The 9932-nt window shown below is 44.3% G+C and overlaps 3 protein-coding genes across 3 annotated transcripts; all 3 read right to left on the reverse strand.

Annotated features, from left to right (window-relative positions):
- Positions 1 to 1448: 1448 nt before the first annotated feature.
- On the reverse strand, positions 1449 to 4089 carry LOC149672224 (uncharacterized). Its single transcript, XM_089840131.1, has 4 exons — positions 4085 to 4089; positions 2771 to 4019; positions 2499 to 2712; positions 1449 to 1861 (listed from the first exon to the last, which is right to left on the reverse strand). Exons 1-4 carry the CDS (start codon positions 4087 to 4089, stop codon positions 1449 to 1451), a joined length of 1881 nt encoding a protein of 626 aa, XP_089696257.1.
- A 25-nt stretch (positions 4090 to 4114) lies between these two features.
- Positions 4115 to 4684, reverse strand: LOC149672225 (uncharacterized). The gene has a single exon (XM_089840132.1). It carries the CDS (start codon positions 4682 to 4684, stop codon positions 4115 to 4117), a length of 570 nt encoding a protein of 189 aa, XP_089696258.1.
- A 2597-nt stretch (positions 4685 to 7281) lies between these two features.
- LOC149672226 (uncharacterized) lies at positions 7282 to 9428 on the reverse strand. The gene is made up of 5 exons (XM_089840133.1): positions 8876 to 9428; positions 8737 to 8809; positions 8295 to 8577; positions 8031 to 8153; positions 7282 to 7938 (listed from the first exon to the last, which is right to left on the reverse strand). Exons 1-5 carry the CDS (start codon positions 9426 to 9428, stop codon positions 7282 to 7284), a joined length of 1689 nt encoding a protein of 562 aa, XP_089696259.1.
- Positions 9429 to 9932: the final 504 nt, after the last annotated feature.

Below are 9932 nucleotides of genomic sequence, written 5' to 3' on the forward strand. Positions count from 1 at the left end.
CTAAAATCTTTAACATAATTCACATATAGGCCTATGTTTAATATTTCATTAGGGCAGAAAGTTAGTATTTGAACTTAATAGAAAAAACCATAATTGTAATTACTACATACTAGTGACTTAATAAATTGAGAATGTTCAGTGATCATCATCGATTCAATCAAATTCATATCTTCAAACACATAAAATTTACTTTGGTGGAATAACATCATCTACCGATAGTTTCTCGTATTTGATTTCATAATAGAGCTGTACTACCTTACCTATCAGAACTTCTTTCCCATTGAAAGAAGCCTTAAAACCTTCCGCGGGCTGTTTACATCACGGAAGAAAAAAAAATTCCCTTCTTGGGCAATGCCTATTCCCTCTCTCTCCCAAAACTTCCCTTCTATGCTACTGTCCCTTCCCAAAATAAGAAGGTAAACATTCTTCTCCAGCCAGTTGCCTTCTTTAATTCTGAAGAGATATTTCTTCCCAAAAAAGAAGGCTCACCTCCCTTCTCGAGGGAGTACCTTCCGAATCTTAGAAGGGACGCTCGCAATAGCTAAAGCTCCATTCCATGCATTTTTCGGTCTGGGGAAGGAAGGTAGGGTAGTAGGAAGGAAGTTGTGCCTTCTTTTACCCAATCTTCTTTTCAAAGAAGGCGCCCTTCAGCTTCTATAGTGTTGCCCTCTCTTCTACGGAAAAGAAGGGTTAGAAGGCGTGATAGCGCCCTCCTTAAGAAGATTCTTCTGAAGATTCCCACCACTGTCACACACGCGAAGGAGGATTGTAATTTTCGTCTCAGAATGTCGCGAGACCCCCCCCTTCGCAATAGTTTGTCTAGGTTCTTAATAGTGTTCTAATGTCTATGGTTTCATTACTGTGGGATGCTGACAAAAGATTTTTCTTATACAAAAGGACAAATTCCAATGCTCGGGCCAAAGAACGTTGCTCCGAGAAGGAGCAGGGTCTTTCCTCGATGGAGGAAGGATCGGGATTGACAGTCGTGTTGGCGGCGTGGTCCGGAATAACATCCGTTGTATCCGAATCTGCGGCATCGAGGGGCATGCCCTTGAAAGAGTTGGATAAGCTATACTGTATAGCAAGGGCTATACTGTCTCTCAACATAGGGGTACGAGAGAGTCTTTTACTGGGTGCAAAAAGGTCAGATTCAGTTTCATGCTTAGGAGAGGCCTCGACGGCAGCATGCTTTCCATCAGTAGAAAGGGCGCTAGCCAAGAAACTCGTGGATGCTTTAGTCCTGATGATGGTCAGAAATAAAAAGGTAAATCGGCCTTACCCGACAGTAGCTGCCCGCCCGTAGATAGGGGCATTCAGATTCAAAATTTATTAGCACCCTATGTCGTTTTCACATAAAGGGGGACATGCTATCATGGTCTGAACTACAGACGAGGGAAGGGAAAAACCTTTAAAACGGATTAAAACCCTTCGAGCTCAACTCAAGTAAACTATTTAAGTATTAATTGAGTAAACTCTGTGAGATGGTGCATTAATGATTTAATTTCTTTTCTTACTGTTTCGTTTTCTAAATTATTCTTGTCTCTATCTGGTCTGGTTGGTCGGTTTGAAAAGAATCCTACAAATTGTAGATAATGCAAAGCATCTGCCTCTGCCTGTCCACTGAAGCAGAGATCTTCTTCCCGATGACCGAATTCATGTAAATATTTCGCGAACTGACCGTGCCCGCTCATGATTTGACTCACAAAGTGGTCAGGGACAAACGAGTTTTCACTAATTCTATTTCTAAAATGAAAAGTGCTCCTTCCCTTTTCAGAGTGCGCCCAATCGGACTGCCATTGCTCTAAGCAGGGTTCTTTCGAAAGGGCATCCGCTCTCTCATTCTCATAGATCCCGTTGTGAGCTTTAACGGAAGAGATGTTAATTATTAGTCCCTTAATTATCATTTCGCACAGGAGTTTTCTTGTTACCTCTCCGAGTGACGTATGTCACGGAGAGGTTCTTATTTCGACGTCTCTGTCTGTCTGTCTGTTGTTACACCCCAGGGGACCGCGTTCGCAGTTAACAAAACGGGGCAAATGTGTTCTCAATTTCCGGACCGGAAATTTGGAAAATTGTATTCCACTTAGAATGAATATTACTCCATTGTCTGTAACACCACCATCCTCTGATCATTTGTCCATCCCACTTGAACACTAGAATGTAGTTATTGGCTTCTTTACATCACCATCATCCGTTCTTTTGTCCATCCCAGATGGACGCCAGTCTGTACTTACTGCCTTCTGAACAGCACCATCTGGTCTTTTCTCCATCCTAGAGTGGGATATAGACCGTGTGGGGAAATGTGAAGGTCCGCCCATTGACATGCGCAGAAATGTTTACTTAACAGATGTTTTACTTTCAACAGCAATACTTAGATGGCAAGAAAATCTACTCAGTAGCGCAAAATTCAAAATTCTTCGTTTTTGGAACATTGGTGTTACTATAGACATTGTTGGTTGAAATTGTAATAAAAAACTGAAAATTGGTTTTTTCCAAACGTTCACCGACGCGCATTATCCCATCTTCGTCCATTATGGGGTTCAAATTGGAGATGTTGGACTGAGGCGAAACTCTTTCCTTCAATTGAAGCCGTGTCTTCTCTTCCCGGAAGTCCCGTGATTGGGCCTCGCGTATCAGGACCTTCTCTGCCTGTAGAATTTCTTCCGTTGTGAGCGCTCCCCGCTGTTGTAGATTCTTATGTTTTCTACAGTTCTCAGTGAAACGGATTACGTAGGACATAATTCTTTTGACCTTGGAAAGAGAGCTGTACTTTCCTACGTCCAACAATGGCTCGCTCCCAGCGTTTACAATGCAACTTCACCCGTTGTTCTACCTCCAGATCCTCCTGAACGGGCTCCGCCCCTGATGTAGAAGGCCATTCAGTTTCGTCTAGCCGAAGCCATTCCGGTCCACTCCACCACAACTCGCACTCGATCAGCTGGTCTACCGACTTGCCTCTGGTAGCAAGATCTGCGGGATTTTCGGGTCCCCTGACGTGACTCCAAATTCGTGGCTCCGTTAGCCCTTGAATCTCCGTGACTCTATTAGCCACAAAAGGTTTCCAACGTGATGGAGAACCCCTAATCCAATAGAGTGCTGCGGTATTGTCCGTAAAAAGCCGAATGTCGGACCGTTTTTCCGTGAAGATTGGCTTCAAGTAATTAAGAAGCCGTGCGCCTAGGAGTGCTCCCATTAACTCAAGCCGCGCGATTGTCATCTCATTTATAGGAGCGACGCGAGATTTTGCCGACACGAAATTTATTCCGATTGTACCGTCCGTCTGAATGTACCGAATGTACGCGACCGCCGCGTATGCTTGTTTACTTGCGTCACAGAACACGATTAGCTGACGACTTTCAATTTCATCTTCAGAAATACCATCATAGTAATGCCTAGGTATCTTCAACTGGTGAAGCTGTGGGAGCTCTTCAAACCATCGATCAAATTCGTCCGTGATTTCAAACCCTAGCTTGGTATCCCAATTTGCCCCGCTTCTCCAGAGGCTTTGGAAGAGAACTTTCATCCTGATAACGAAAGGGGCTAAGAAGCCAATGGGAGCAAAGATTCGTGCTACACATTGTAGTATGAAACGCTTCGTGTTTACTCTGGTAGTTTGAAATTGGAGCAATCCCTTTAAATCAAACGAGAAATGATCTTCGGAGTTGTTCCAAGCTAGGCCTAAAACCTTTTGACTGACGTTTGGGCCTTGGCTGCTGTCAATACAGAAGTTTACTGATTCTCCAGCCAATGAGCTTTTCCCGTTCATTGTCTCTTGGAGTTCCCGTGAATTTGACAGCCATTTCCGCAAGTTCATACCTGCTCCCAGAATTAGCTCCTTTGCTTCGGTTGCTGACACTATACCCTCCGATACTTCCGACGATCCAGAAGCCAGGTCGTCGTAGTAAAGCCCAGATCTTATAAGCTCGCAAACTTCTGGATATTTCTCTTCATTTTGTTTGAGATGATGCCGAATAGTGGCCGTTAAAAGAAACGGACTTGAGGCGACTCCGAATGGAACTCTCGTGATGCGATATTCCGTTAGCTCGTAAGGTTTAGAAGGGTTTTCCGGCCAAAAGAATCTTACTGCATCTCGATCCGTCGCTGTTAATGAGATCTACTGGAAGGCCTTTTCTATATCTGCTACGAACGCGATTTTGAAATTGCGAAATCGTAGGAGAACCTCCAAGATATCCGGGTTTAAGTTGGGCCCGATTTCCAGGCACTCATGAGCCGAACCGTCGTATACTACTCGTAATGGCGTCGTTTCTTTGTCTTCTCTAATTACACCATGATGTGGCAAGTAGTAGCGAGGATTCCCGGTGAAAACCTGGTCCATGGCTTCGACCTTCTCAATGACACCAAGTTTTTCCTGATCATGTATGATCTCCCGATATTTCATGAAAAAGCTAGGGTTAGCGACGAATTTCCTCGCTAAGCCTTGAGCCCTTTTCCTTGCTTCCTTATAATTGTCACCAAGATTGTCTCGATTTGGCTTCCAAGGTAGACAGACTTCGTACCTCCCGTCTCTGAATGAAATCGAGCTTTCGAAGATCTCTAGAACTTTCATTTCAGTGACATCCTCCTTGACTCCAGAATCCTGTATGCCCATTGCGTCAAGACTCCAGAATTTCTCGACTTGTTCCGAGATCTTGGCTTCAGTATTATACCGCGACCGTATGCGCATCGACTACCTCCGATGTATCCGTGGGGCCCGAAATGGTCCAACCAAAGAGCGTATCTAGTGCTACTAATGCTGGACCCAAGCGCTCTATTTTGCCCGTAACGATCATCTAATAATAATCAGCTCCAATGAGCAATTGAAGCTCTCCTGATGAATTATCATTCATGTTATCTGCCAGTTGAAATCCCTTATTTTGAAGATTTACTATGGCTTCTTTTTGCGATACGCAAATTCTGCTGCAACTGATGGACGGGGATTCTAGAGCCTCTAGCTCTTTCTTCTTTGAGGGATCCCGAACGTTAGTGAGGGTTAGTCGCACGCGACGTCTTGTTTCTTCCTTAGCAATATCGCTATTGAAGGTTACGACCCTCAAATTTTCCTCCCCTACTACCGGCAAGTTTAGCTGGCGTGAAACTTCCGTTCTAATGAAAGTACGTTGGCTTCCTCCATCCATGAGACATCTCACTCTTAGGGGTTTTCCGTTTCCGCCGTTGGACAAATCTACTTGGGCCGTTTCAAGAAGACATTTTATCCCCCTTAGTGCTTAGATGGCAAGCTGTGATTTCAGTGGAATCCGCTCCTTCATCCTTCTTGTGTTGAGTTTCACAAATACTTGAATGATGTTTATAGCCGCAATGTTTACAAACTTTATTCCTTTTGAAGCATGACTTCGAACTGTGACCCGATTTGAGGCATACAAAACAAAGATCCTTTTCCCGCACTATTTCCCGTTTTCGCGGAACCGATATTTTATCACATTCACCCGAAAAATGACCGGTGTCACTACAAAATAAGCAACCTTTCGACGAAGGTGCTACACCCGTATGTAAAGCCATGGCCGATGACGTAGACCCGCCGCTACGTTGTTGAAAACCTTTAGGTTTAGGCTTACGCTCTTCCCACGTTTTCCAATTTGGCTCCTTGGCGCCCGCCGTTGCGACTCGAACCGGTTCACTCATAATGAACGCTCGCTCGCGACTTGATACTTCGTCCCCGAGGAATTGGACAAGCTCCGTGATATCATACTCGCGCTGCTCATCTTGCTTTTTACTAAATTCAAGATTTATATCCTTTGGGATCCGTTTCAGCAGAATCGTGCACAATAATATACCGTATTTATCTTCACTTATTCCGAGAGCACTAAAACTGCGCATTTCTACCGTTAGCGAGTCGTAAAGCTTTCGTAATGCTTGGTATCCGAAGTTCTGGTAACAGGGTCAATCGTTGCCAGGTTATCCAAGTGGGTGTTCACTGTTTGATCTCTGCGTCCGAATCTTCTTTCCAAAATATCTATAGCCGCGATATAGTTGGCGTCGGAGACGGTGAGACCCTTGATTGCGGTAGCTGCTAGTCCTTCCAAGCAAGTTTGTAGGTACGTGAACTTCTTCGTCCCATCCAAATCCACGTTCTGGTGTACAGTGGAGCTGAATTGATTCCAAAAATTTGGCCATTTCGTCATATCGCCGTCAAACTTGGCGAGCTCTAGCTTCGGTAGTTTAACCGAGCTTCCGTTACTCCTGCCGGAACTGGAGAGAGTTGATGGGGTGCTAGAACCGCTTGCCCCTCCGGAAGCTAGGGTGGCATCTATTTCTCGAATTTTACGAGAACACTTTGTTTTACATACAGAAATGTCGTCGTATATTTTCTCGCATTGTTCCACATCATCTTCCATTTGATCCGGGTCTGTTATATGAGCCTGTACTATATCATCCAAAGGTCGAAGGGCCGCTTCCTTCCTTAATATAACGTTTAGTCCTTCTTCCAACTCGTCCCTGTCCACTGGTACCGACTGAAGTAAGGATTTTATCTTTTTTAAGCTAGTGGTAATTTGTCCTCTAATTACCGCACGCTTCCGTATTTGTTTGGCTTGTTCCGTTGCCATAGTTCCGATTTAATTTACCGATTAAATTAAAGTTCAAAAGTTCCGCCGTTGTTTAGATTAAATAAAGCTCCGTACTTTATTATGATACGTATCCGCAAGGTTCTGTTACTCTATCCGCCGCCGATTATAACACGAAAACGTTAACACATACTTGATAATACTTTAGTTAAATCTAAAGTGGCCCTATCCCGGGTTTCGGCACCAAATTATGTCGTAACTTCTCCTTCGCGATATATTATTTGTTAATTATATGTGAATAAAAAACATCGCAACTAGCTCAACTTGAGATTTGAATAACAAGTGAAATTTTAATGTTAATAAATATAATTAAATTACATGTTGAAAATTAGACTGAATAAAAAGGGTTTATTTTGGGTAGCGAACTAACCCGAGTAACAGCTAAAGCGAGAGTAAAGCAAAAATACCCTCCACACGAAGAGATTCCTACCCCTTATTTGAACAATAACATTCAAAAGACTCACTTTCATTGGACAAGCCCAAAGGTCAGGTGAGCAAACACTTTCACTTAAGGGGAAAGCCTCGAGCCAGAGGAACTCTCTCTTGACAAACATGCTTACAAAAATATAGCATGACCGGCCGGTGACCCGCTGCACCTGTATTACGGGGGTCATTCAAAAATTTTCCTAACCCAAGGCCTTGTCCAAAACAAGTGATATTTAAACAACAGATATTTAAAGAAAGATAAAAATACCAAATTCTAAGAAAGTTTCCACACGCCCAGATTAGCGATTTGGAATTTCTCCCAAATTGTTTGAGCCTGGGAATAATCCGCATCGCTAATCTCCTCGTCCGTCAGGGTATTGAAAATGCCATCCTTGGGTGGTAGCTCCGTCTCGCTGAATTTCGTCTCGCAGTCAAAGTAGTCGTATGGGTAGACCTGTTTCTTCAATAGGTGTGGTACTTCCTCGGCGCTGAACACAGAGTTTAAACACTTAAACTTGTCAGCTCCTCCTCTAGCCAGACTTGCCACGAGTGTCTCCAGCGATGCAGGCATGAACCTAATGGAATCTAAAAACCTAAGATTACCAAGAGAAAATGAAATATAAGTTTCCGAATTTGTCGGAAAGCACTTAATCTCATGATCTTTAACCAGCCCTATTTTATCCATTATATGATGGGCGTCGTAACGAGAGAGATTATGCATAAAAACCGGAACGAAATTCCTGGTCCTCAGCTTCAGGTTACACGAATTATGAGCGGCGCCTCTGTAGGCCCCGGTAGTATGATCGTGGTCACGTACTTTACAGTCATTTACGGTAAAGGCCTCATTGCAAACGTAGCAGTCTCGAGCCGCGACAAACTGCGCCTTATCCAAGTCCGATAAATTCATGGGAGTGTTAACTTTAATTTTACCCTGAATAATTGCATGTTCACGTAAAAGGTTTTCTACCCCACGATAAGTAACCGGTTTGGACACCGAACCATCGTGACCAACGATTACATAACATAACTGAACCCACAGGAGATGTGCTGCGAAGTTTTCGTGGTAGAAGAGAGGTCACTGTCGGGGTCGCATCGGTGAACTTTGCGGAGAATCGACTCGAAGTCAGCGTAGATGACGTACTTAACCTGTGAGAATAGAAAAAACATGTTATCAATGATAATGTACTCTATAATGATAACCGTAGCAAACTCTCTCCCTCTCTCATGCATCTAATCATACGCGTTATCCGCTTTTCTCTCTGATAAATAATAATAGTTTTAGATTACCTTCTGTTGCCAAGCAACGTTTTTGAATTCCAGAATGGGGTCCTTCACCGGCATCTCGATTTTCTGGGGTCCGTGTAGACTGCACTCCTTGATGTGGTCTTTGTAGTTTGTCTCCGAGTCTATACCGGAGAAACGATGCAGGCAATAGCGGCAGTAATAGTTCCTGTTCCTGTGTGCGGTGAACGCTTTTGCAAGAAGTCGGGTCATGCTGCGAATTAAACAAAAGAGCTTCTTCTCGCCCTGGGTTAATAGCAACAGATCAACTTGTCGCGGTTCCTCAACTCTGTTGGAACTCACGTAACGAGGGAAAACCTCATTCTCATAGCCGAATATATTAAGCGAAAGGTTATTTACACGCTCGAATTTTTCTAATTTTGAGGTATTTACTTCCACGGGGAATGTAATGCCGGTCATGTCTAATTCATTGCTATACTGTTAGTACCTTGTTACGCGCTGGGGGTTATTATTTTTAGGGTGTAAATGAGCCAAAATTGACCATTGGAAACACTTATTATCTGTGTTTTATACATTAAGGAGCGCTTTTTTAAATGCGAGTTTCTTAGGGGTTTCAAAGTACGTACCCCCGTGAAGCGGAAGGTACGTTATAATATTAATTTGTAAAAATTGGATTCTATCTAATACCCACCCACTACCACTCTCCTCATACTCTTCTATTAATCGTTTCAGTGTCAAAATTCCTAAGTCCATCTGTCCAGGTATAACGTCAGGCGTTAAAACCGTTAAGTTTCGGGTCCTGTGATAGATCAAACATTCCACCTCCTCGTCAGTATTAGCTAACTCCCTGGTGTAGCGAGCCCTGACAGTTAAATACCACTTAATACCCCGATCCCTCGACAATTTATCACGTAAATAATTTTCTATCGCTACCCTATGTCTACCTATGTACTGATCTACGCCAGTCTCGGTCGCTAAAGGTGTGAGACGTGCACAAAAAATAGCATTACCTAGAACCTCCAACTCCTCTAGCTGGTCGTGAAGGGGGGCTTCTGGCGAGGCGACGATAGGTTCATCCGGCGGCTGTCCTCCACCCTCCTGTTGATCCATGAAGTCGTGGATGTCCCGCTCCTCCTGACTCGAAAGTCCCGGAAAGTCCTCCTCCTCCTCTCCATCCATGAAACGGTTAAGGTCACGGGCCTCCTGGCTCGAAAGCTCCGGAAAGTCTCCCTCCTGACTGGTCCCATCTGCTGCGCACTCTTCAACACCTAGGACTACTCGCGCATGTGCATATCGGTCTCGTTTTGGCCGTTGAACCACTTGTCGCAAATATAACATGCGATCCTAGGTGGAGGGGGAGTGTCGTCCAGCGTGACGACTTGGATGTCATCCTCTTCCCGCTCCATGAACTCATGCAGTGCACGATTCAAATCGTCAGGTAGTTCATCTAGATTTTGGGATGAAAGGTCCGACGACAGGGCGACGCCGGAAGGGGAACCAAAAACGAGGGGAGAGGTGGGTGGCGACTTCGAAAAGTGAACCAAAACAGAGGGAGGAGTTGGGGGAATAGGATTTGGAGAGGAATGGGTTAGTTTTGGCCGCTTGGCCTCGGGAGGGGTTGGAGGGGTTAAACGATTACCCCTACTCATAATAAGTTCGCGCATAGCTCGGGCTTCGTGGGCA

This window comes from Phalangium opilio, unplaced genomic scaffold (assembly GCF_054372755.1).
Source record: "Phalangium opilio isolate 3A_F unplaced genomic scaffold, DU_Popi_V2 ptg000053l_1, whole genome shotgun sequence".
Taxonomy (NCBI): Eukaryota; Metazoa; Arthropoda; class Arachnida; order Opiliones; family Phalangiidae; genus Phalangium; species Phalangium opilio.

What these genes read in the sequence shown, in the direction of transcription:
- LOC149672224 (XM_089840131.1), bottom strand. An exon ending in CCATTGTTGGACGTAGGAAA is followed by an intron (nt 2,713 to 2,770) that starts GTACAGCTCTCT and finishes CGTTTCACTGAG; the next exon opens with AACTGTAGAAAACATAAGAA. An exon ending in GATAATGCGCGTCGGTGAAC is followed by an intron (nt 1,862 to 2,498) that starts GTTTGGAAAAAA and finishes CTTCCGTTAAAG; the next exon opens with CTCACAACGGGATCTATGAG.
- LOC149672225 (XM_089840132.1), bottom strand. Translation starts at nt 4,684, where the DNA reads ATGCGCATACGGTCGCGGTATAATACTGAAGCCAAGATCTCGGAACAA.
- LOC149672226 (XM_089840133.1), bottom strand. Translation starts at nt 9,428, where the DNA reads ATGGATGGAGAGGAGGAGGAGGACTTTCCGGGACTTTCGAGTCAGGAG. An exon ending in GTACCTTCCGCTTCACGGGG is followed by an intron (nt 8,810 to 8,875) that starts GTACGTACTTTG and finishes TATAAAACACAG; the next exon opens with ATAATAAGTGTTTCCAATGG. An exon ending in AACCCCCAGCGCGTAACAAG is followed by an intron (nt 8,578 to 8,736) that starts GTACTAACAGTA and finishes GAGTTCCAACAG; the next exon opens with AGTTGAGGAACCGCGACAAG.